The 26,870-nt window shown below is 55.1% G+C and overlaps 1 protein-coding gene and 1 long non-coding RNA gene across 4 annotated transcripts in view; one reads left to right on the top strand and one right to left on the bottom strand.

Annotated features, from left to right (window-relative positions):
* Window positions 1-26,870, bottom strand: part of LOC142502565 (uncharacterized) — a 40,825-nt gene that overhangs the window by 9,355 nt on the left and 4,600 nt on the right. For all 3 annotated transcript variants that reach the window (XR_012803794.1, XR_012803795.1, XR_012803793.1), the window contains exons 2-3: window positions 13,878-14,044; window positions 7,664-7,722 (exon numbers count right to left, since the gene is read on the bottom strand). This is a non-coding gene — a long non-coding RNA (uncharacterized LOC142502565). The remainder of the gene's footprint in view (window positions 1-7,663; window positions 7,723-13,877; window positions 14,045-26,870) is intronic.
* Window positions 621-23,802, top strand: REN (renin). Its single transcript, XM_075613710.1, has 9 exons — window positions 621-1,344; window positions 7,686-7,833; window positions 8,945-9,068; window positions 12,635-12,753; window positions 13,820-14,016; window positions 15,339-15,461; window positions 16,648-16,792; window positions 17,473-17,571; window positions 23,597-23,802. Exons 1-9 carry the CDS (start codon window positions 1,289-1,291, stop codon window positions 23,756-23,758), a joined length of 1,173 nt encoding a protein of 390 aa, XP_075469825.1. The 5' UTR covers window positions 621-1,288; the 3' UTR covers window positions 23,759-23,802.

Here is a 26,870-nt window from a genome sequence, read left to right as displayed (position 1 = left end):
GCAATAAGAGGTCTTCACGTTTACCAGTGGTATTTAGGGAAACTATCTGCACAACATCACAGCCCTGCATACATTCTGTCACTGTCTTCTGCGACTGTCCTACTGTGCCCATTGGGCCTTCTCACGGTGACTGTCCCCTTTTCTGTCACTGCCCCATCTCTGTCCTTCTCTCCACGGTGCTACTTCTAAATGTGACTGTCCATTCATTCTGTCACTGTCTTGTCATTCTGTCACTGTCCCCTATGATCCTTCCAATGTGACTGTCCGCTTCTCTGTTGCTGCCCTGTCTCTTGTTCCTATGTCCCCTCTCACTGTGACTGTCCTCTTTGTCACTGTCCCCTCTGTCTCCATCCATTATCCCCAATGTTCCTTCGCACTGTCCCTTCACCTTCTCACTGTCGATGTCACTTGGTTCTGTCAGTCTCCTGTCTTTCTGTAACTGCCTCCCCTGTCACTGTCCTTCTGTCCCTCATACTCCTCTCTGACTGTCCCTTCATTCTGTCACTGTCCCGTCTTTCTAAGTGTCCCCTTTTGCCCTCATATTACTGTCCCACGTCTCTGCTCAATCTGCCTGTCCCTCTCATATTGCGTCTGTCCCCTCGTCTGTCCATGTCCCTTCCTTTCTTTGCCATGAGGTTTGTTTTGCACGCAAGCTTTGTCTTGACCTGTGCTCCCATATCATCTTTGCCCATCTCTTCTTCATCTTCTCCGCCCCTCTACGTGTGGGTGTCCAGGATGGAATAGAGTGACTCACCCAGGTGTGTCTAGATACCCTCGACCATCTTTTGGGTACCTCAGACACACCCCTCCCTTACTTCCAACTTCTTCCCACGCGTGTGATGTTTTGACGTATACTTGGATAGTCTCTGCCCTGCTCGCAGGAAGAAAGGTCAAACTTAGTTCTGAAACTTCTCTACAAGGGGGCGAGGGGGAGAGGGGTCCCGCCCAGGCTCCACCAATCGCAGACAATTAGGTTCAACCCAGGAGCGCACAGCGCAGATATAAAAGAACGCAGGAGTGAGAAAGTCCAAAGAGGAAGAAAGGAGGAGAGCAGGGACCAGAGAGAAAAACAGAGGAAGGAGAGATAGACGAGAAGAAAAACCAGATTAAGTGTGGAGAAAGAGGCGCGAGCGGGTAAGAGAGGTACACGGACTGAGAGAGCGTGAAAGAGAGAGAAGAGAGACAAAAAGAGAAGAAGAGAGGGAATTGGGGAGGGGAAAAAGAAACAGGAGAGGGGAGTTATAGAGGAGACAAGGAGAAGAGGCGGACAGACTTCCCAGCTCCCAGCATGCTGCATCTTCACATGCTCTGCATCCTTATCCTGTCCTGTGATGGCTTCCGGAGGTAAGAGCAGCGGTCAGAGGTACAGAGTATCTCTGCTTTCTATTTATTAACAAGTGTAACCAGTCAGCCCGGGCATCTCTAGGGTTCCGTGTAATTACAGGTCATTTGAAAATTGTACCAAATACAGAAGAATTTACAATTTACAATGCATCTGATCTCTATTAGAGAGGGTTGGGGTTCCTTATAATGCATCTGATCTCAGACGCGCTATTAGAGAGGGTTGGGGTTCCTTACAATGCATCTGATATCAGACGCACTATTAGAGAGGGTTGGGGTTCCTTACAATGCATCTGATCTCAGACGCACTATTAGAGAGGGTTGGGGTTCCTCACAATGCATCTGATATCAGACGCGCTATTAGAGAGGGTTGGGGTTCCTCACAATGCATCTGATATCAGACGCGCTATTAGAGAGGGTTGGGGTTCCTTATAATGCATCTGATCTCAGATGCGCTATTAGAGAGGGTTGGGGTTCCTTACAATGTATCTAATCTCAGATGCGCTATTAGAAAGGGTTGGGGTTCCTTACAATGCATCTGATCTCACACTATTAGAGAGGGTTGGGGTTCCTTACAATGCATCTGATCTCAGACGCGCTATTAGAGAGGGTTGGGGTTCCTTACAATGCATCTGATCTCAGACGCGCTATTAGAGAGGGTTGGGGTTCCTTACAATGCATCTGATCTCAGACGCGCTATTAGAGAGGGTTGGGGTTCCTTACAATGCATCTGATCTCAGACGCGCTATTAGAGAGGGTTGGGGTTCCTTACAATGGATCTGATCTCAGACGCTATTAGAGAGGGTTGGGGTTCCTTACAATGCATCTGATCTCAGACGCGCTATTAGAGAGGGTTGGGGTTCCTTACAATGCATCTGATCTCAGACGCGCTATTAGAGAGGGTTGAATACTGATATAGCAGGCTTCGGGGTTCTCTACTTTGTGGTATATTGGGGAATTTTACAGCAACGTTACCAATAAATACAGTGGAAACTGTGGTATTCAGAGGTATGCGGAGTTATATGGGGAATAATGTACCCCCTCCTATAACTGAAAGTCACCCTGCGCACAGCCACACTGAGACAGCAGCATGAAACTCATATTGCAGAACAGCCGCGTACAGACGCAGGGAGACAGCATTATTCCTATCCCAGGGAGTATGAGACAGCATTATTCCTATCCCAGGGAGTATGAGACAGCATTATTCCTATCCCAGGGAGTATGAGACAGCATTATTCCTGTCCCAGGGAGTATGAGACAGCTTTATTCCTATCCCAGGGAGTATGAGACAGCATTATTCCTATCCCAGGGAGTATGAGACAGCATTATTCCTATCCCAGGGAGTATGAGACAGCATTATTCCTATCCCAGGGAGTATGAGACAGCATTATTCCTATCCCAGGGAGTATGATACAGCTTTATTCCTATCCCAGGGAGTATGAGACAGCATTATTCCTATCCCAGGGAGTATGAGACAGCATTATTCCTATCCCAGGGAGTATGAGACAGCATTATTCCTATCCCAGGGAGTATGAGACAGCATTATTCCTATCCCAGGGAGTATGAGACTGCTTTATTCCTATCCCAGGGAGTATGAGACAGCATTATTCCTATCCCAGGGAGTATGAGACAGCTTTATTCCTATCCCAGGGAGTATGAGACAGCATTATTCCTACCCCAGGGAGTATGAGACAGCATTATTCCTATCCCAGGGAGTATGAGACAGCATTATTCCTACCCCAGGGAGTATGAGACAGCATTATTCCTATCCCAGGGAGTATGAGACAGCATTATTCCTATCCCAGGGAGTATGAGACAGCATTATTCCTATCCCAGGGAGTATGAGACTGCTTTATTCCTACCCCAGGGAATATGAGACAGCATTATTCCTATCCCAGGGAGTATGAGACAGCTTTATTCCTATCCCAGGGAGTATGAGACAGCTTTATTCCTATCCCAGGGAGTATGAGACAGCATTATTCCTACCCCAGGGAGTATGAGACAGCATTATTCCTATCCCAGGGAGTATGAGACAGCTTTATTCCTACCCCAGGGAGTATGAGACAGCATTATTCCTATCCCAGGGAGTATGAGACAGCATTATTCCTACCCCAGGGAGTATGAGACAGCATTATTCCTATCCCAGGGAGTATGAGACAGCTTTATTCCTATCCCAGGGAGTATGAGACAGCTTTATTCCTATCCCAGGGAGTATGAGACAGCATTATTCCTATCCCAGGGAGTATGAGACAGCATTATTCCTACCCCAGGGAGTATGAGACAGCTTTATTCCTATCCCAGGGAGTATGAGACAGCATTATTCCTATCCCAGGGAGTATGAGACAGCATTATTCCTATCCCAGGGAGTATGAGACAGCTCTCCTGTCCCATGGAACAAGAGACTGCTTTATTCCTATCCCAGGGAGTATGAGACAGCTCTCCTGTCCCACGGAGCAAGAGACTGCTTTATTCCTATCCCAGGGAGCAAGAGACAGCTCTCCTGTTCCATGGAACAAGAGACTGCTTTATTCCTGTCCCATGGAACAAGAGACAGCTTTATTCCTATCCCAGGGAGTATGAGACAGCTTTATTCCTATCCCAGGGAGTATGAGACAGCATTATTCCTATCCCAGGGAGTATGAGACTGCATTATTCCTATCCCAGGGAGTATGAGACAGCATTATTCCTATCCCAGGGAGTATGAGACAGCATTATTCCTATCTCAGGGAGTATGAGACAGCTTTATTCCTATCCCAGGGAGTATGAGACTGCATTATTCCTATCCCAGGGAGTATGAGACAGCATTATTCCTATCCCAGGGAGTATGAGACAGCTTTATTCCTATCCCAGGGAGAATGAGACTGCTTTATTCCTACCCCAGGGAGTATGAGACAGCATTATTCCTATCCCAGGGAGTATGAGACAGCATTATTCCTATCCCAGGGAGTATGAGACAGCTTTATTCCTACCCCAGGGAGTATGAGACAGCATTATTCCTATCCCAGGGAGTATGAGACTGCATTATTCCTATCCCAGGGAGTATGAGACAGCATTATTCCTATCCCAGGGAGTATGAGACTGCTTTATTCCTACCCCAGGGAGTATGAGACAGCTTTATTCCTATCCCAGGGAGTATGAGACAGCTTTATTCCTATCCCAGGGAGTATGAGACAGCATTATTCCTATCCCAGGGAGTATGAGACAGCATTATTCCTATCCCAGGGAGTATGAGACAGCTTTATTCCTATCCCAGGGAGTATGAGACAGCATTATTCCTATCCCAGGGAGTATGAGACAGCATTATTCCTATCCCAGGGAGTATGAGACAGCATTATTCCTATCCCAGGGAGTATGAGACTGCATTATTCCTATCCCAGGGAGTATGAGACTGCTTTATTCCTATCCCAGGGAGTATGAGACAGCATTATTCCTATCCCAGGGAGTATGAGACTGCTTTATTCCTATCCCAGGGAGTATGAGACTGCTTTATTCCTATCCCAGGGAGTATGAGACAGCTTTATTCCTATCCCAGGGAGTATGAGACAGCATTATTCCTATCCCAGGGAGTATGAGACAGCATTATTCCTATCCCAGGGAGTATGAGACAGCATTATTCCTATCCCAGGGAGTATGAGACAGCATTATTCCTATCCCAGGGAGTATGAGACTGCTTTATTCCTACCCCAGGGAGTATGAGACAGCTTTATTCCTATCCCAGGGAGTATGAGACAGCATTATTCCTATCCCAGGGAGTATGAGACTGCTTTATTCCTATCCCAGGGAGTATGAGACTGCTTTATTCCTATCCCAGGGAGTATGAGACAGCTTTATTCCTATCCCAGGGAGTATGAGACAGCATTATTCCTATCCCAGGGAGTATGAGACAGCTTTATTCCTATCCCAGGGAGTATGAGACAGCATTATTCCTATCCCAGGGAGTATGAGACAGCATTATTCCTATCCCAGGGAGTATGAGACAGCATTATTCCTATCCCAGGGAGTATGAGACAGCATTATTCCTATCCCAGGGAGTATGAGACAGCATTATTCCTACCCCAGGGAGTATGAGACAGCATTATTCCTATCCCAGGGAGTATGAGACAGCTCTCCTGTCCCATGGAACAAGAGACTGCTTTATTCCTGTCCCATGGAACAAGAGACTGCTTTATTCCTACCCCAGGGAGTATGAGACTGCTTTATTCCTACCCCAGGGAGTATGAGACAGCTTTATTCCTATCCCAGGGAGTATGAGACAGCTTTATTCCTATCCCAGGGAGTATGAGACAGCTTTATTCCTACCCCAGGGAGTATGAGACAGCTTTATTCCTATCCCAGGGAGTATGAGACAGCTTTATTCCTATCCCAGGGAGTATGAGACAGCATTATTCCTATCCCAGGGAGTATGAGACAGCATTATTCCTACCCCAGGGAGTATGAGACAGCATTATTCCTATCCCAGGGAGTATGAGACAGCATTATTCCTACCCCAGGGAGTATGAGACAGCATTATTCCTATCCCAGGGAGTATGAGACAGCATTATTCCTATCCCAGGGAGTATGAGACAGCATTATTCCTATCCCAGGGAGTATGAGACAGCATTATTCCTATCCCAGGGAGTATGAGACAGCATTATTCCTATCCCAGGGAGTATGAGACAGCTTTATTCCTATCCCAGGGAGTATGAGACAGCATTATTCCTATCCCAGGGAGTATGAGACAGCTTTATTCCTATCCCAGGGAGTATGAGACAGCATTATTCCTATCCCAGGGAGTATGAGACAGCATTATTCCTATCCCAGGGAGTATGAGACAGCATTATTCCTATCCCAGGGAGTATGAGACAGCTCTCCTGTCCCATGGAACAAGAGACTGCTTTATTCCTATCCCAGGGAGTATGAGACAGCTTTATTCCTATCCCAGGGAGTATGAGACAGCTCTCCTGTCCCACGGAGCAAGAGACTGCTTTATTCCTATCCCAGGGAGCAAGAGACAGCTCTCCTGTCCCATGGAACAAGAGACTGCTTTATTCCTGTCCCATGGAACAAGAGACTGCTTTATTCCTACCCCAGGGAGTATGAGACTGCTTTATTCCTATCCCAGGGAGTATGAGACACCTTTATTCCTATCCCAGGGAGTATGAGACAGCTCTCCTGTCCCACGGAGCAAGAGACTGCTTTATTCCTATCCCACGGAGCAAGAGACAGCTCTCCTGTCCCATGGAACAAGAGACTGCTTTATTCCTGTCCCATGGAACAAGAGACTGCTTTATTCCTACCCCAGGGAGTATGAGACTGCTTTATTCCTACCCCAGGGAGTATGAGACAGCTTTATTCCTACCCCAGGGAGTATGAGACTGCTTTATTCTTTAGAGTTAAAACCAATGAGTTATCTGAGGTTCCTGAGTTCTCTGAGTGAGACGCTCCCCACCAGCTGACCCTCACAGCCAGGCGCTGACCCTCACAGCCAGGCGCTGACCCTCACAGCCAGGCGCTGACACTTCCAGGCGGCCGCTGACCCTCACAGCCAGGCACTGACACTCACAGGTGGGCGCTGACCCTCAAAGGCAGGTGCTGACCCCCAAAGGCTGTTGCTGACCCCCACAGGCGGGCGCTGAACCTCACAGGTGGGCGCTGAACCTCACAGGTGGGCGCTGAACCTCACAGGCAGATGCTGACCCTCACAGGCGGGCGCTGACCCTCACAGGCAGGCGCTGACCCTCACAGGCGGGCGCTGACCCTCACAGGCGGGCGCTGACCCTCACAGGCAGACGCTGACTCTCACAGGCGGGTGCTGACCCTCACAGGCGGGCGCTGACCCTCACAGGTGGGCGCTGACCCTCACAAGCGGGCACTGACCCTCACAGGTGGGCGCTGACCCTCACAGGTGGGCGCTGACCCTCACAGGTGGGCGCTGACCCTCACAGGTGGGCGCTGACCCTCACAGGTGGGTGCTGACCCTCACAGGCGGGCGCTGACCCTCACAGGTGGGCGCTGACCCTCACAAGCAGGCGCTGACCCTCACAAGCAGGCGCTGACCCTCACAGGTAGGCGCTGACAGTCACAGGTGGGCACTGACCCCCTCACCTTGGGTACAATAAGATTATTTCTTAATACATGGCATGTTTTGAGGTCCCTGTCCTAGGATTTTGGCCAAGTCACTTCATCTCCCTGTACCTCTGGCATCAACATTTAGATTGCAAGCTCTTCAGGATAGAGATTCCGGAATGCAAAATGCAATGTACAGCGCCGCAGACACTGTCAGCGATATATGAAATATATTAGTATTATATGTGAGGACGGGCTGCAGATGTGTGCCTCTTACCTCTCTCCTTATGTCCACGCAGAGTCCCGCTCAGGAGGATGCCTTCCATCCGGGAGACCCTGCGGGAGATGCGGGTCAAAGTGACCGACGTTTTCCCTCAGCTGAAGGCGTCTGGGGACGGAAGGTCCAACAATCGGACCGCCCCGACCGTGCTCACCAACTACCTGGATGTGAGACACACACACACACACACACACACACACACACACACACACACACACACACACACACACACACACACACACACACACACACTTCCATGATTCCCATGCTGTGCTTAAAAGCTGTGTGCGACAATGTGTGTGACCAGCGTGAATTTGCTGCTCGCAAGCGCGTCACAAGAGCGGTTCGCCCGATGAGGGCGAACCTGGTCTGTGACGTCGTGGCCGCGCCACCAGACGCCAGCGCACCTAGCCACGAATCGCCCGGCCGAGCAGGGCACAGCGTACGAGCGCCAGCGTGCCCATACCTGGCCAAGTCCTAAGGCTGCGGCCCCCTGCTGGCGCTGACCGCGCTCATGCTTGGAGAGCGGTGACGTCACCAGCTCTCCAAGCATGAGCGCCGGGTGTCCTGGCTATTTCGCAAGCGCGCGCGGGGGAGGGGGGCGTTGCGGGGAAGCTGAGCGCGGTTCAAAGTCATTTTTTTTGTTTATCCAAGCGTGGGTGAGCGTGTGTGCCCGCGCGCACCGCGTGAGTCCGTGCGCACCGCGTGAGTCCGTGCGCACCGCGTGAGCCCGCGCGCACCGCGTGAGCCCGCGCGCACCGCGTGAGCCCGCGCGCACCGCGTGAGCGGGAACGTCTACATTTAAATTGCTAGAAGTAACCTCGCCAAGCACAGCGTGGTCAGCGGCAGCGTGGCCGCAGCCTAAGGCAGAATTTCACTTTCGGCGACGTCGCTGGCGACCTGGCCATTGATTGGTTCAGAGGCTGTCACATGTGGTGACCTGGTCATTGATTGGTTCAGAGGCTGTCACATGTGGTGACCTGGCCATTGATTGGTTCAGAGGCTGTCACATGTGGTGAAGGCCTCTGAAAAACCAAATTTTATCGGCTTCCAAATGTTTGGTCGCTGCCATCGCGCCGCGCTTACTATATGCGCTTGCGACGGCGGCAATGTTTTTGTTTTCAGGCGACGTCGCGTCGCTGTCACTATAAGCGCAGCCAGACATGTGAATGTGCGCACACACACACACACACGCACGCACGCACGCACGCGCACACACACGCGCACACACACACGCACTATTAGTCCTGCCTCTCACACTGTGTCCTGGCCCCGCAGACACAGTATTATGGAGAGATCAGTATCGGCTCCCCCCCTCAGCTATTCAAGGTAGTGTTTGACACAGGATCTGCCAACCTGTGGGTGCCGTCCCATCGCTGCTCTCCCCTCTACAGCGCCTGTGGTGAGTGCGCGGGTTGGGGGGGGAGGGGGAGAGCTACCTGCTCTAACCTGCACTTCACTACACCCCTCACTGCCAGACAGTCATGCAGCACACTGCTCTGCACAGACACACACACACTGCTCTGCACAGACACACACACACTGCTCTGCACAGACACACACACACTGCTCTGCACAGACACACACACACTGCTCTGCACAGACACACACACACTGCTCTGCACAGACACACACACACTGCTCTGCACAGACACACACACACTGCTCTGCACACACACACACACTGCTCTGCACAGACACACACACACTGCTCTGCACAGACACACACACACTGCTCTGCACAGACACACACACACTGCTCTGCACAGACACACACACACACTGCTCTGCACAGACACACACACACACTGCTCTGCACAAATACACACACCCTGCTCTGCACAGACACACACCCTGCTCTGCACAGACACACACTGCTCTGCACACACACACACCCTGCTCTGCACACACACACACCCTGCTCTGAACAAACACACACCCTGCTCTGCAGACACACACCCTGCTGTGCACAGACACACACACTGCTCTGCACAAACACACACCCTGCTCTGCACAAACACACACCCTGCTCTGCACAGACAGACACACTGCTCTGTACACACACCCTGCTCTGCATAGACACACACAGCTCTGCACAGACACATACACTGCTCTGCACAAACACACACTGCTCTGCACAAACACACACTGCTCTGCACAAACACACGGTTTTTCACAAACACACACATTGCTCTGCACAGACTCACACTGCTCTGCACAGACTCACACTGCTCTGCACAGACACACACACTACTCTGCACAAACACACACACTACTCTGCACAAACACACACACTGCTCTGCACATACACCCACACACACACTTCTCTGCACAGACGCACTATTAGAGAGGGTTGGGGTTCCTCACAATGCATCTGATCTCAGACGCGCTATTAGAGAGGGTTGGGGTTCCTCACAATGCATCTGATATCAGACGTGCTATTAGAGAGGGTTGGGGTTCCTTACAATGCATCTGATCTCAGACACGCTATTAGAGAGGGTTGGGGTTCCTTACAATACATCTGATCTCAGATGTGCTATTAGAGAGGGTTGGGGTTCCTTACAATGCATCTGATCTCAGACACGTTATTAGAGAGGGTTGGGGTTCCTTACAATGCATCTGATCTCAGACGTGGTATTAGAGAGGGTTGGGGTTCCTTACAATGCATCTGATCTCAGACGCGCTATTAGAGAGGGTTGGAGTTCCTTACAATACATCTGATCTCAGACGCGCTATAGAGAGGGTCGGGGTTTTGCTGAATTTCACAAAATAATTATAGGGTTCCTTAAAAAAAAAAAAAAAAAGGGTTTAAAACCACTGCTCTATACACACAAGCACACACTGCTCTATTACTCTATATATATATATACACACACACACACACACACACACACACACACACTGCTCTATAACTCTATACACACACACACACACACTGCTCTATAACTCTACACACACACACACACACACATTGCTCTATAACTATACACACACACACACACTGCTCTATAACTCTATACACACACACACAGCTCTATAACTCTATACACACACACACACACAGCTCTATAACTCTATAACTCTATACACACACACACACACACACACACACACACACTGCTCTATAACTCTATACACACACACACACACACACACACACTGCTCTATAACGCTATACACACACACACACACACACACACACACACACACAGCTCTATACACACACACACACACACACACACACACACACACACACACACACACACACACACACACACACACAGCTCTATAACTCTATACACACACACACCCACACCCACACACTGCTCTATAACTATACACACACACACACACACACACACAGCTCTATACACACACACACACACACACACACACTGCTCTATAACTATACACACACACACACACACTGCTCTATAACTATACACAACGTTGCGGGTCCCGTTGGGACCTCTCATCGGGTGCTGGGAGCCGGAACGCTGCGTTCTTCCCGGCTCTTTAAATAAATGGAAGATACTGCACAGAGATACTTAGCAGAGCTATACTTTGTATCTCGTTTTGGGAAACGCCTCATTGCTTTTTTCCCTATCTTGTGCTGGCCAAAAATTCAGAGCTTTCCCCGTCCATTCATCCATTTCAGTTTCCCCAATGTATTTTTCTGATGCGTTAACCCTGGGCCATCTCCCCTCTCCTACCAAGCTCTCCCCCCCCCCCTCTCCCACCAAGCTCTCCCCCCCCCTCTCCCACCAAGCTCTCCCCCCTCTCCTACCAAGCCCCCCCCACTCTCCCACCAAGCTCTCCCCCCTCCTACCAAGCCCCCCCCCCCACTCTCCCACCAAGCTCTCCCCCCCCCTCTCCCACCAAGCTCTCCAACCTCTCCTACCAAGCCCCCCCCACTCTCCCACCAAGCTCTCCCCCCCCTCCTACCAACCCCCCCCCTCTCCTACCAAGCCCCCCCTCTCCTACCAAGCCCCCCTCTCCTACCAAGCTCTTCCTCCCTCTTCTACCAAGCTCTCCCCCCTCTCCTACCAAGCTCTCCCCCCCTCTCCCACCAAGCTCCCCCCCTCTCCTACCAAGCTCTTCCCCCCCTCTCCTACCAAGCTCTCCCCCCTCATACCAAGCTCTCCCCCCCCTAGTACCAAGCTCTCCCCCCCTCTCATACCAAGCTCTCTCCCCTCTCCTACCAAGCTCCCCCCCTCTCCTACCAAACCTCTCCCCCTCTCCTACCAAGCTCTCCCCCCTCTCCTACCAAGCTCTCCCCCCTCACCCATCAAGCTCTCCCCCTCTCCTACCAAGCTTCCCCGCTTCTTCTACCAAGCTCTCCCACCAAGCTCCCCCCCTCTCCTACCAAGCTCTCCAACCCTCTCCTACCAAGCTCTCCAACCCTCTACTACCAAGCTCTCCCCCCCTCCTACCAAGCTCTCCCCTTCTCTTACCAAGCTCGCCCCTCTCCTACCAAGCTCTCCCCCCTCTCTTACAAAGCTCTCTCCCCCCTTCGCCTACCAAGATCTCCCCCCTTCCCTCCTACCAAGCACTCCCCCCTCTCCTACCAAGCTCTCCCCCCCTCACCTACCAAGCTCTCCCCCTCACCTACCAAGCTCTCCCCCTCTCCTACCAAGCTCCCCCCCTCTCCTACCAAGCTCTCCTACCAAGCTCCAACCCTCTCCTACCAAGCTCTCCCCCCCTCTCCTACCAAGCTCTCCAACCCTCTCCTACCAAACTCTCCCCCTCCTCCTACCAAGCTCTCCCCTTCTCCTAACAAGCTCTCACCCCCTTTCCTACAAAGCTCTCTCACCCCCTCGCCTACCAAGATCTACCCCCCCCCTCCTACCAAGCTCTCCCCCTCTCCTACCAAGCTCTCCCCCCTCTCCTACCAAGCTCTCCCCCCTCTTCTACCATGCTCTCCCTCCACCCCAACATTTGGTACTGACCCCTCTCCCTCGCATACAGTGTCCCATAGCCGTTACGACTCATCCAAATCCCAAACCTACATGGAGAACGGGACAGGCTTTTCCATACAGTACGGATCAGGGGGCGTGAGGGGCTTCCTGAGCCAGGACCTCGTAGTGGTGAGTGAGAGGCGTCTCTCTGACTGTTTCTCTGGCTGTCTCTCAGACCCTCTCTGTATCTGTCTGTCCCTCCTCTCTGTGTCAGTCTCTCTCTGGCAGTATCTCTATGTCTCTCTCATCTCTCTGCCTGGATCCTTGACTCTCTCCTTTACTCTCTGACTCTCTACCTTTCCTTCTATTTTTCTCTCTCACTCCTCCACTCTGCCTCTCTCCTGTCTTCTCTTCTCCACCACCCTCTCCTCTCCTTCGTGTCTCTCCCCTCTTCTTTATCTCCCCTTTTTCCTCCTGTCAATCTTTGACCTTCCTCTTCCACCTCTCTCCTCCCCTACTCTCTCCTCATCTTCTCTCACCTTCTCCACTTCCCTCCTCCCTCCCCTCTTTCTCTGTACTCCCATCTCCCAATCCCCTTCTCCTCTCCTATCTTTTCCCTCTTCCCTCCCCTCTCCTTTTTCTTGTTCTCTATCCCTCTACCCACAACCCCCCCTCTCCCCATCCGCCCTTTTCTCGTCCCCACCCTCGTCTTCCCCCTCTACTCCTCCCCTCCCTCCTATTACTCCTCTACTCCCCCCTTCCCTCCTCCTCCCCCCTTCCCTCCTCTTCTCCCCCCTTCCCTCCTCTTCTCCCCTCTTCCCTCCTCTTCTCCCCCCTTCCCTCCTCTTCTCCCCCCTTCCCTCCTCTTCTCCCCCCTTCCCTCCTCTTCCCCCTTCCCTCCACCTTCCCGCCTCCTCCCCTCCCCCTCTGCCCCCTCCTCCCCTCCCCCTTTGCCCCCTCCTCCCCTCCCCCTTTGCCCCCTCCTCCCCTCCCCCTTTGCCCCCTCCTCCCCTCCCCCTTTGCCCCCTCCTCCCCTCCCCCTTTGCCCCCTCCTCCCCTCCCCCTCTTTGCCCCCTCTCTCCCCTCCTCTTCTCCTTCCCCCCTTCTCCTTCCCCCCTTCTCCCTCCCCCTTCCACCATTTCCCTCCCCCCATTTCTCCTTCCCCTCCACACCTTCCTCTCCTACTCCCCCCCCCCCCCCCTATCCCTTCCCTCCACTCCTCCATGCCTTCCTCTCCTCCTCTCTCCCTCCACAGGTGGCAGGTATCCCCGTGATCCAGGTGTTCGCCGAGGCCACGGCGCTGCCCGCCTTACCCTTTATCTTTGCCCGGTTTGACGGGGTGCTGGGCATGGGGTTCCCCAACCAGGCCATCGACGGCATCACCCCCGTGTTTGACCAGATCCTGTCCGAGAAAGTCTTGCAGGAGGACGTGTTCTCTGTGTATTACAGCCGGTGAGAGAAGGGCGACCCAGGGGGGCTCCTCAAAAAGATGGGGGAGAGGGGGGGGGCATTAATTGCAGTCTGTTACATTAGGAAAGTGCAGCCCCCCTCCTCACAGACACCTCGGATACCTGCAGAGCTCATTACAAACTCAGAGCCCCAGATCTCTGCATCATAGGAATCACTGCAGCATTCCTTCACCTTGAGCAGCCCACGCGCCCACAATTTACCCCGATGCCATCCTGACTTCTGGGATTATATTTGCAAAGTTACTCTTGGGCTGCAAGGCAAATCCGGAGGCAGAAGTTCCCCCCTCACCACCTTTTTGCGAAGTGGGACGTTCCCGTAATAATGCTAATGATCTCTCTATTCCTGATTGGGGGGAAGGGGGTGGGGGGTGCTCCCCTCTCTCTCATTAATGCCCCAGCGTGGCAGCTGCTTGGGTAACCAGGGTCTCCTTTCTTTGCAGACGTTACAAGTGAGAAGATAAATCCCCAAATCCCCCCCACCGATGTCACCCCCACTAACACGGTGCCCTGTGCGGTAACAGCCTCTCAGCCCGCGCCTCTGCCCCACCCTGCACCCGCTGGGCCAGCAAGACAGGCTCAGCCCGCCCTAAACATTAACAGGCTCACTCCCCCTATATAACCTCACTGCCCCCATGTAAACTCACTCCCGCTGTACAGCCTCATTCTCCTTATATAATCTTGCCCCCTCTACTTATTCTCATCCCCTCTATATAACCTCCTTTCCGCTATACATCCTCCCTCCCCCCTACATAACCTCACTCGCTACATAGCCACCCCTATAGACACCGCTACATAGCCACTCACTGTTTCCTATATAACCTCTCCCCCTATATAACCCCACTTTCCCATATAACCTCACTCCCCCATATAGCCACCCCTACTAATACTCACAGCCTGCTGTATAACATAACTCCCCCTATATAACCCCACTCTCCCATATAACCTCATCCCCACTAATACTCACTGCCTCCGATATAACTTCCCTGCCCCATATAACATCACCCCTATATAGCCACCCCTACTAATACTCACCCCTCCTATATAACCTCACTCTCCCATATAAGTTCACACCCTATATAGCCACTGCCTCCTATAAAACCTCACTCCCTTTATACATCATCCACCTCCCCTATATAACTTCACTCCCCCTATATAAGCTCACCCTCTACTTTACCTCATTCTCGCCTATATAACCTTGCTATCCCTCAGCTTATGCCATTGGGACCCAGGTAGCCTCTTTCCTCCCCCTTACTGCCCTGTGCTCCCACGGGGTCTCTGATACCCTGTTTTTATCTCCGCTCACAGGGACGCCCACCTGAAGCCGGGAGGGGAGATTATTCTGGGGGGATCAGACCCCTCTTATTACACGGGGAGCTTCCAGTATCTGAACCTCAAGAAGAAGGGATACTGGGAAATCAACATGAAGGGGTGAGAGACCCCACAGGGTGACACAGTGACACAAGGACAGAGACCCTGCTGGGTGACAGTGACACAAGGACAGAAATACTGCAGGGTGACACAGTGACACAAGGACAGAGGCCCTGCAGGGTGACACAGTGACACAAGGACAGAGACCCTGCAGGGTGACAGTGACACAAGGACAGAAATACTGCAGGGTGACACAGTGACACAAGGACAGAGACCCTGCAGGGTGACACAGTGACACAAAGACAGAGACACTGCAGGGTGACAGTGACACAAGGACAGAGACCCTGCAGGGTGACAGTGACACAAGGACAGAGACCCTGCAGGGTGCCACAGTGACACAAGGACAGAGACACTGCAGGGTGACACAGTGACACAAGGATAGAGACCCTGCAGGGCGACAGTGACACAAGGACAGAGACCCTGCAGGGTGACAGTGACACAAGGACAGAGAACTTGCAGGGTGCCACAGTGACACAAGCACAGAGACACTGCAGGGTGACACAGTGACACAAGGACAGAGAACCTGCAGGGTGACAAAGTGACACAAGGACAGAGACCCTGCAGGGTGACACAGTGACACAAGGACAGAGACCCTGCAGGGTGACAGTGACACAAGGACAGAAATACTGCAGAGTGACACAAGGACAGAGACCCTGCAGGGTGACACAAGGAAGAGACCCTGCAGGGTGACAGTGACACAAGGACAGAAATACTGCAGGGTGACACAGTGACACAAGGACAGAGACCCTGCAGGGTGACAGTGACACAAGGACAGAGACCCGGCAGGGTGACAGTGACACAAGCACAGAGACCCTGCAGGGTGCCACAGTGACACAAGGACAGAGACCGTGCAGTGTGACACAGGGACACAAGGACAGAGACCCTGCAGGGTGCCACAGTGACACAAGGACAGAGACCGTGCAGTGTGACACAGTGACACAAGGACAGAGACCCTGCAGGGTGACAGTGTCACAAGGACAGAGACCGTGCAGTGTGACACAGTGACACAAGGACAGAGACCGTGCAGTGTGACACAGGGACACATAGACAGAGCCAGCAACCATTTTTAAGGTGACAAAAGAGCCACACAGTCTGTCCAGCCCACAGCAGCTTCACACAGTGACACATCCACCAGTGTCACATCTCCCTCTGGTCCCTTATTGTGACACGGTCCCCTCCCCCGCAGGGTGTCTGTTGGGGCGGAGGTCCTGTTCTGTAAGGATGGATGCTCGGTAGTGATAGACACAGGCGCTGCTTACATCACGGGCCCGGCCGGCACAGTGTCTGTCCTCATGAAAGCCATCGGGGCCACCGAGTTGGCAGAAGGAGAGGTGAGAAGCTCAGTAACCCTGGGTCAGGGAGACACTGAACACTGCTCAGTTATAGTGTATCATGCAGTACACAGGCAGGGAAGGGACGTGCAGTACTGACTGCTACCAGCGGGGGTCAGTGTTTACCCTTACAAGATGAATTTGCTGCATTATGAAGTAGGCGAAAGTATGACCGTGAAAACAAGACAATAACTTCATCGCACCTGTAGTAATGAGAACATTGCTGCAGGATGCTCATATTGTGAGGATAGTTTACTTCTGCAAACCCCTCTCTCCTGACCCCCCCACACAGCCACACCCACTCTCTCTGCTGATCCCCCCTCTCCTTTTCTTCTGACCCCTTCCTCTCTCTCTTTCTGCATTTGTCTCCTGACCACCCCTCTCTCTGTGTCCGGACCCCTCTCTCTGTCTCCTGACCCCCCCCTCTCTCCTGACCCCCCTCTCTGTCTCCTGCCCCCCCTGTCCTGCCCCCCCCCCTCTGTCCTGCCCCCTCTGTCTCCTGCCCCCTCTGTCTCCTGCCCCCCTCTCTCTGTATCCTGCCCCCCTCTCTCTGTCTCCTGACCCCCTCTCTCTGTCTCCTGACCCCCCCTCTCTCCTGACCCTCCCCTCTCTCCTGACCCTCTCTCTGTCTCCTGCCCCCCCCCCTCGTCTCTGTTCCTGACCCCCCCTCCCTCTTTCAGTACATTGTGGACTGTGATAAGGTTCACCAGCTCCCCGACATCTCCTTCCACATGGGGGGGAACATGTACACGCTCAGTGGGCCGGCGTATACCCTACAGGTACGTACTGACAGATAGCTGCGCGCGTCACGCTGAGAGATAGCCGCGCGTGTCACACTGATAGCCGCGCGCGTCACGCTGAGATAGCCGCGCGCGTCACGCTGAGAGATAGCCGCGCGCGTCACGCTGAGAGATAGCCGCGCGCGTCACGCTGAGAGATAGCCGCGCGCGTCACGCTGAGAGATAGCCGCGCGCGTCACGCTGAGACATAGCCGCGCGCGTCACGCTGAGACATAGCCGCGCGCGTCACGCTGAGAGATAGCCACGCGCGTCACGCTGAGAGATAGCCGCGCGTGTCACACTGATAGCCGCGCGCGTCACGCTGAGATAGCCGCGCGCGTCACGCTGAGAGATAGCCGCGCGCGTCACGCTGAGAGATAGCCGCGCGCGTCACGCTGAGAGATAGCCGCGCGCGTCACGCTGAGAGATAGCCGCGCGCGTCACACTGAGAGATAGCTGCGCGCGTCACACTGATAGCCGCGCGCGTCACGCTGAGATAGCCGCGCGTGTCACACTGATAGCCGCGCGCGTCACGCTGAGATAGCCGCGCGCGTCACGCTGAGAGATAGCCATGCGTGTCACGCTGAGAGATAGCCGCGCGCGTCACGCTGAGAGATAGCCGCGCGCGTCACGCTGAGAGATAGCCGCGCGCGTCACGCTGAGAGATAGCCGCGCGCGTCACGCTGAGAGATAGCCGCGCGCGTCACGCTGAGAGATAGCCGCGCGCGTCACGCTGAGAGATAGCCGCGCGCGTCACACTGAGAGATAGCCGCGCGTGTCACACTGAGAGATAGCCGCTCGTGTCACGCTGAGAGATAGCCGTGCGTGTCACACTGATAGCCGCGCGTGTCACACTGAGAGATAGCCGCGCGTGTCACGCTGAGAGATAGCCGTGCGTGTCACACTGATAGCCGCGCGCGTCACGCTGAGAGATAGCCGCGCGCGTCACACTGAGAGATAGCCGCGCGTGTCACACTGAGAGATAGCCGCGCGTGTCACACTGAGAGATAGCCGCGCGTGTCACACTGAGATAGCCGCGCGCGTCACGCTGAGAGATAGCCGCGCGCGTCACGCTGAGAGATAGCCGCGCGTGTCACGCTGAGAGATAGCCGCGCGTGTCACACTGAGATAGCCGCGCGCGTCACGCTGAGAGATAGCCGCGCGCGTCACGCTGAGAGATAGCCGCGCGCGTCACGCTGAGAGATAGCCGCGCGCGTCACGCTGAGAGATAGCCGCGCGTCACACTGAGAGATAGCCGCGCGTGTCACACTGAGAGATAGCCGCGCGTGTCACACTGAGATAGCCGCGCGCGTCACGCTGAGAGATAGCCGCGCGTGTCACACTGATAGCCGCGCGTGTCACACTGATAGCCGCGCGTGTCACACTGAGATAGCCGCGCGTGTCACACTGAGATAGCCACGCGTGTCACACTGATAGCCGCGCGTGTCACACTGATAGCCGCGCGTGTCACACTGATAGCCGCGCGTGTCACACTGATAGCCGCGCGTGTCACACTGAGAGATAGCCGCGCGCGTCACGCTGAGAGATAGCCGCGCGTGTCACACTGAGAGATAGCCGCGCGTGTCACGCTGAGAGATAGCCGTGCGTGTCACACTGATAGCCGCGCGTGTCACGCTGAGAGATAGCCGCGCGCGTCACGCTGAGAGATAGCCGCGCGCGTCACGCTGAGAGATAGCCGCGCGCGTCACGCTGAGAGATAGCCGCGCGTGTCACGCTGAGAGATAGCCGCGCGTGTCACACTGATAGCCGCGCGTGTCACACTGATAGCCGCGCGTGTCACACTGAGATAGCCGCGCGTGTCACACTGAGATAGCCACGCGTGTCACACTGATAGCCGCGCGTGTCACACTGATAGCCGCGCGTGTCACACTGATAGCCGCGCGTGTCACACTGAAAGCCGCGCGTGTCACACTGAGAGATAGCCGCGCGCGTCACGCTGAGAGATAGCCGCGCGTGTCACGCTGAGATATAGCCGCGCGTGTCACGCTGAGAGATAGCCGCGCGCGTCACGCTGAGAGATAGCCGCGCGTGTCACACTGAGAGATAGCCGCGCGTGTCACACTGAGATAGCCGCGCGTGTCACACTGAGATAGCCACGCGTGTCACACTGAGAGAGAGCCGTGCGTGTCACACTGATAGCCGCGCGTGTCACACTGATAGCCGCGCGTGTCACACTGATAGCCGCGCGTGTCACACTGATAGCCGCGCGTGTCACACTGATAGCCGCGCGTGTCACACTGAGAGATAGCCGCGCGTGTCACACTGAGATAGCCGCGTGTGTCACACTGAGAAATAGCCACGCGTGTCACACTGATAGCCGCGCATGTCACACTGAGAGATAGCCGCGCGCGTCACGCTGAGAGATAGCCACGCGTGTCACACTGAGATAGCCGCGTGTGTCACACTGAGAAATAGCCACGCGTGTCACACTGATAGCCGCGCATGTCACACTGAGAGATAGCCGTGCGTGTCACACTGAGAGATAGCCGTGCGTGTCACACTGAGAGATAGCCGCGCGTGTCACACTGAGAGATAGCCGCGCGTGTCACACTGAGAGATAGCCGCGCGTGTCACACTGAGATAGCCGCGCGCGTCACACTGAGATATAGCCGCGCGTGTCACACTGAGAGATAGCCGCGCGTGTCACACTGAGATAGCCGCGCGCGTCACGCTGAGAGATAGCCGCGCGTGTCACACTGATAGCCGCGCGTGTCACACTGAGATAGCCGCGCGTGTCACACTGAGATAGCCACGCGTGTCACACTGATAGCCGCGCGTGTCACACTGATAGCCGCGCGTGTCACACTGATAGCCGCGCGTGTCACACTGAGAGATAGCCGCGCGCGTCACGCTGAGAGATAGCCGTGCGTGTCACACTGAGATAGCCGCGTGTGTCACACTGAGAAATAGCCACGCGTGTCACACTGATAGCCGCGCATGTCACGCTGAGAGATAGCCGCGCGCGTCACGCTGAAAGATAGCCGCGCGCGTCACGCTGAGAGATAGCCGCGCGTGTCACGCTGAGAGATAGCCGCGCGTGTCACACTGAGAGATAGCCGCGCGCGTCACACTGAGAGATAGCTGCGCGCGTCACACTGAGAGATAGCCGCGCGTGTCACGCTGAGAGATAGCCGTGCGTGTCACACTGATAGCCGTGCGTGTCACACTGATAGCCGCGCGTGTCACACTGAGAGATAGCCGCGCGTGTCACGCTGAGAGATAGCCGTGCGTGTCACACTGATAGCCGCGCGCGTCACGCTGAGAGATAGCCGCGCGCGTCACGCTGAGATAGCCGCGCGTGTCACGCTGAGAGATAGCCGCGCGCGTCACGCTGAGAGATAGCCGCGCGTGTCACACTGAAAGCCGCGCGCGTCACGCTGAGAGATAGCCGCGCGTGTCACGCTGAGATAGCCGCGCGTGTCACGCTGAGAGATAGCCGTGCGTGTCACACTGAAAGCCGCGCGCGTCACGCTGAGAGATAGCCGCGCGTGTCACGCTGAGATAGCCGCGCGTGTCACGCTGAGAGATAGCCGCGTGTGTCACGCTGAGAGATAGCCGCGCGTGTCACGCTGAGATAGCCGCGCGTGTCACGCTGAGAGATAGCCGTGCGTGTCACACTGAAAGCCGCGCGCGTCACGCTGAGAGATAGCCGCGCGTGTCACGCTGAGATAGCCGCGCGTGTCACGCTGAGAGATAGCCGTGCGTGTCACACTGAAAGCCGCGCGCGTCACGCTGAGAGATAGCCGCGCGTGTCACACTGAGAGATAGCCGCGCGTGTCACACTGAAAGCCGCGCGTGTCACGCTGAGAGATAGCCGCGCGCGTCACGCTGAGAGATAGCCGCGCGTGTCACGCTGAGATAGCCGCGCGTGTCACGCTGAGAGATAGCCGCGCGTGTCACGCTGAGAGATAGCCGCGCGTGTCACACTGAAAGCCGCGCGTGTCACGCTGAGAGATAGCCGCGCGTGTCACGCTGAGATAGCCGCGCGTGTCACGCTGAGAGATAGCCGCGCGTGTCACACTGACAGATAGCCGTGCGTGTCACGCTGAGAGATAGCCGCGCGCGTCACACTGATAGCCGCGCGTGTCACGCTGAGAGATAGCCGCGTGTGTCACGCTGAGAGATAGCCGTGCGTGTCACACTGATAGCCGCGCGCGTCACGCTGAGAGATAGCCGCGCGTGTCACACTGAAAGCCGCGCGCGTCACGCTGAGAGATAGCCGCGCGTGTCACGCTGAGATAGCCGCGCGTGTCACGCTGAGAGATAGCCGTGCGTGTCACACTGAAAGCCGCGCGCGTCACGCTGAGAGATAGCCGCGCGTGTCACGCTGAGATAGCCGCGCGTGTCACGCTGAGAGATAGCCGCGTGTGTCACGCTGAGAGATAGCCGCGCGTGTCACGCTGAGATAGCCGCGCGTGTCACGCTGAGAGATAGCCGTGCGTGTCACACTGAAAGCCGCGCGCGTCACGCTGAGAGATAGCCGCGCGTGTCACGCTGAGATAGCCGCGCGTGTCACGCTGAGAGATAGCCGTGCGTGTCACACTGAAAGCCGCGCGCGTCACGCTGAGAGATAGCCGCGCGTGTCACACTGAGAGATAGCCGCGCGTGTCACACTGAAAGCCGCGCGTGTCACGCTGAGAGATAGCCGCGCGCGTCACGCTGAGAGATAGCCGCGCGTGTCACGCTGAGATAGCCGCGCGTGTCACGCTGAGAGATAGCCGCGCGTGTCACGCTGAGAGATAGCCGCGCGTGTCACACTGAAAGCCGCGCGTGTCACGCTGAGAGATAGCCGCGCGTGTCACGCTGAGATAGCCGCGCGTGTCACGCTGAGAGATAGCCGCGCGTGTCACACTGACAGATAGCCGTGCGTGTCACGCTGAGAGATAGCCGCGCGCGTCACACTGATAGCCGCGCGTGTCACGCTGAGAGATAGCCGCGTGTGTCACGCTGAGAGATAGCCGTGCGTGTCACACTGATAGCCGCGCGTGTCACGCTGAGAGATAGCCGCGCGTGTCACACTGACAGATAGCCGCGCGTGTCACACTGAGAGATAGCCGTGCGTGTCACACTGATAGCCGCGCGTGTCACGCTGAGAGATAGCCGCGCGCGTCACGCTGAGAGATAGCCGCGCGCGTCACACTGAGAGATAGCCGCGTGTGTCACGCTGAGAGATAGCCGTGCGTGTCACACTGATAGCCGCGCGCGTCACACTGATAGCCGCGCGTGTCACGCTGAGAGATAGCCGCGCGCGTCACGCTGAGAGATAGCCGCGCGTGTCACACTGATAGCCGCGCGTGTCACACTGAGAGATAGCCGCGCGCGTCACGCTGAGAGATAGCCGCGCGTGTCACGCTGAGAGATAGCCGCGCGTGTCACGCTGAGAGATAGCCGCGCGTGTCACGCTGAGAGATAGCCGCGCGTGTCACACTGATAGCCGCGCGCGTCACGCTGAGAGATAGCCGTGCGTGTCACACTGATAGCCGTGCGCGTCACGCTGAGAGATAGCCGCGTGCGTCACGCTGAGATAGCCGCGCGTGTCACACTGAGAGATAGCCGTGCGTGTCACACTGATAGCCGTGCGTGTCACACTGATAGCCGCGCGTGTCACACTGAGAGATAGCCGTGCGTGTCACACTGATAGCCGTGCGCGTCACGCTGAGAGATAGCCGTGCGTGTCACACTGATAGCCGCGCGTGTCACGCTGAGAGATAGCCGCGCGTGTCACACTGAGAGATAGCCGTGCGTGTCACACTGATAGCCGCGCGTGTCACGCTGAGAGATAGCCGCGCGTGTCACACTGAGATATAGCCGTGCGTGTCACACTGAAACCCACGTGCGTCACGCTGAGAGATAGCCGTGCGTGTCACACTGATAGCCGCGTGCGTCACGCTGAGAGATAGCCGCGCGCGTCACGCTGAGAGATAGCCGCGCGCGTCACGCTGAGAGATAGCCGCGCGTGTCACGCTGAGATAGCTGTGCTCTGATACTGTCCTCTCCTCCGCAGCAGTCCCAGTTTGGGGAGGAGGTATGCTCCGTGGCTTTCACCTCCCTGGATATTCCCCCTCCTGCGGGGCCCCTCTGGATCCTGGGGGCCACATTCATAGGACAGTATTACACCGAATTTGACCGGCGCCACAACCGCATCGGATTCGCTACGTCCCTCTGACCAGAGCCCGGGGGGCTCAGACCGAGGCGGGGGCCCCGGGGGGCTCAGACCGAGGCGGGGGGCTCAGACCGAGGCGGGGGCCCCGGGGGGCTCAGACCGAGGCGGGGGCCCTGGGGGGCACATACTGAGGCGGGGGCCCCGGGGAGCTCAGACTGAGGCGGGGCCCCGGGGGGCTCAGACCTGAGGTGGGGGCCGCAGAGGACTCAGACTGAGGGGAGGGCCTGGGGATAACAGCAGCAATTGAATTACCTTGTGAGAAAAGCTGAGAAATCCTCACTCCCAGTATATATCGGGGCCCATTTTAAGGAGATTTGTAAGAAAACGGGCGAGGCCGATTCCAGGGAACATGCTGTCTCTTTAACAAGAGGTAAATGGGACAGCAGGCTTATAAATAACCCTAATTATGTGAATAGGGAGCAGCGGTACTCTGTGTGTACATAGGGAGCAGCGGTAATCGGTGTGTACATAGGGAGCAGCGGTACTCTGGGTGTACATAGGGAGCAGCGGTACTCGGTGTGTACATAGGGAGCAGCGGTACTCTGGGTGTACATATGGAGCAGCGGTACTCTGGGTGTACATAGGGAGCAGCGGTACTCTGTGTACATAGGGAGCAGCGGTACTCTGTGTACATAGGGAGCAGCGGTACTCTGGGTGTACATAGGGAGCAGCGTAACTCGGTGTGTACATAGGGAGCAGCGGTACTCTGTGTGTACATAGGGAGCAGCGGTACTCTGTGTGTACATAGGGAGCAGCGGTACTCTGGGTGTACATAGGGAGCAGCGGTACTCGGTGTGTACATAGGGAGCAGCGGTACTCGGTGTGTACATAGGGAGCAGCGGTACTCGGTGTGTACATAGGGAGCAGCGGTACTCGGTGTGTACATAGGGAGCAGCGGTACTCTGTGTACATAGGGAGCAGCGGTACTCTGGGTGTACATAGGGAGCAGCGTAACTCGGTGTGTACATAGGGAGCAGCGGTACTCTGTGTGTACATAGGGAGCAGCGGTACTCTGTGTGTACATAGGGAGCAGCGGTACTCTGGGTGTACATAGGGAGCAGCGGTACTCTGGGTGTACATAGGGAGCAGCGGTACTCGGTGTGTACATAGGGAGCAGCGGTACTCGGTGTGTACATAGGGAGCAGCGGTACTCTGTGTGTACATAGGGAGCAGCGGTACTCTGTGTGTACATAGGGAGCAGCGGTACTCTGGGTGTACATAGGGAGCAGCGGTACTCTGGGTGTACATAGGGAGCAGCGGTACTCGGTGTGTACATAGGGAGCAGCGGTACTCGGTGTGTACATAGGGAGCAGCGGTACTCGGTGTGTACATAGGGAGCAGCGGTACTCGGTGTGTACATAGGGTGCAGCGGTACTCTGTGTACATAGGGAGCAGCGGTACTCTGGGTGTACATAGGGAGCAGCGTAACTCGGTGTGTACATAGGGAGCAGCGGTACTCTGTGTGTACATAGGGAGCAGCGGTACTCTGTGTGTACATAGGGAGCAGCGGTACTCTGGGTGTACATAGGGAGCAGCGGTACTCTGGGTGTACATAGGGAGCAGCGGTACTCGGTGTGTACATAGGGAGCAGCGGTACTCGGTGTGTACATAGGGAGCAGCGGTACTCGGTGTGTACATAGGGAGCAGCGGTACTCGGTGTGTACATAGGGAGCAGCGGTACTCTGGGTGTACATAGGGAGCAGCGGTACTCTGGGTGTACTTAGGGAGCAGCGATACTCTGTGTGTACATAGGGAGCAGCGGTACTCTGGGTGTACATAGGGAGCAGCGTAACTCGGTGTGTACATAGGGAGCAGCGGTACTCTGTGTGTACATAGGGAGCAGCGGTACTCTGTGTGTACATAGGGAGCAGCGGTACTCTGGGTGTACATAGGGAGCAGCGGTACTCTGGGTGTACATAGGGAGCAGCGGTACTCTGGGTGTACATAGGGAGCAGCGGTACTCTGGGTGTACATAGGGAGCAGCGGTACTCGGTGTGTACATAGGGAGCAGCGGTACTCGGTGTGTACATAGGGAGCAGCGGTACTCGGTGTGTACATAGGGAGCAGCGGTACTCTGGGTGTACATAGGGAGCAGCGGTACTCTGGGTGTACTTAGGGAGCAGCGATACTCTGTGTGTACATAGGGAGCAGCGGTACTCTGGGTGTACATAGGGAGCAGCGTAACTCGGTGTGTACATAGGGAGCAGCGGTACTCTGTGTGTACATAGGGAGCAGCGGTACTCTGTGTGTACATAGGGAGCAGCGGTACTCTGGGTGTACATAGGGAGCAGCGGTACTCTGGGTGTACATAGGGAGCAGCGGTACTCTGGGTGTACATAGGGAGCAGCGGTACTCTGGGTGTACATAGGGAGCAGCGGTACTCTTGATGTTCATCACTTCACTTAGGTTTTGTGCCTTACCCCTTAGAGGGTTCTTAGCCCCCTCCCCTTCCTCGGGAGAAAATGGCTTCTCTCATATATATATATATATATATATATATATATTTAAATAATAATACAACTGTATTACTGTCTAATGCTGGCAGTGTACACAGTGACACAGTGACAGCTCACATTGTAAATGTTGTGGTACCCTGGACACAGGGAGGTAAAGGGACTTTTCCTGGAACATACTGAACTGATAACACTACTTCAGAGGCCAGCATCTAACCTACTCCTCCAACACACATCTGTACTTCATACTCAGCGAGTCAGAGTAATCCCTGTGTTATGTTGGGATGAGGGGCTGTCTCAGTACACACAGTCATGTATATAATATGTCCGTCCATTCTCCTGGTCTGCTTGTAATAAAGGTCACTGCTGGTAACTGTGTGTCTGTCCCTGTGAAATGTGACTGGACTGGTTATACCGAGCTAGAAATTGGAACTCACTACAGAGAGGAACCAAAGTCTGTCCCTCCCACCGCAGGGTGACAGTGACACAGACAGAAGGGGCTTGTACGTATCCTACAGTCTGTCCCGCCGCAAAGTGACAGTGACACAGACAGAAGGGACTTGTATGTATTCTAGAGTCTGTCCCATCCCATAGTGACAGTGATACAGACAGAAGGGATCTACTGTATGTCCTACAGAGTCTGTCCCACCGCAGAGTGACAG

The sequence above is a fragment of the Ascaphus truei genome, chromosome 9, assembly GCF_040206685.1.
Source record: "Ascaphus truei isolate aAscTru1 chromosome 9, aAscTru1.hap1, whole genome shotgun sequence".
Classification (NCBI taxonomy): domain Eukaryota; kingdom Metazoa; phylum Chordata; class Amphibia; order Anura; family Ascaphidae; genus Ascaphus; species Ascaphus truei.
The sequence above is the reverse complement of the archived record's forward strand: the minus strand, read 5'-3'. Positions and strand labels throughout refer to the sequence as shown.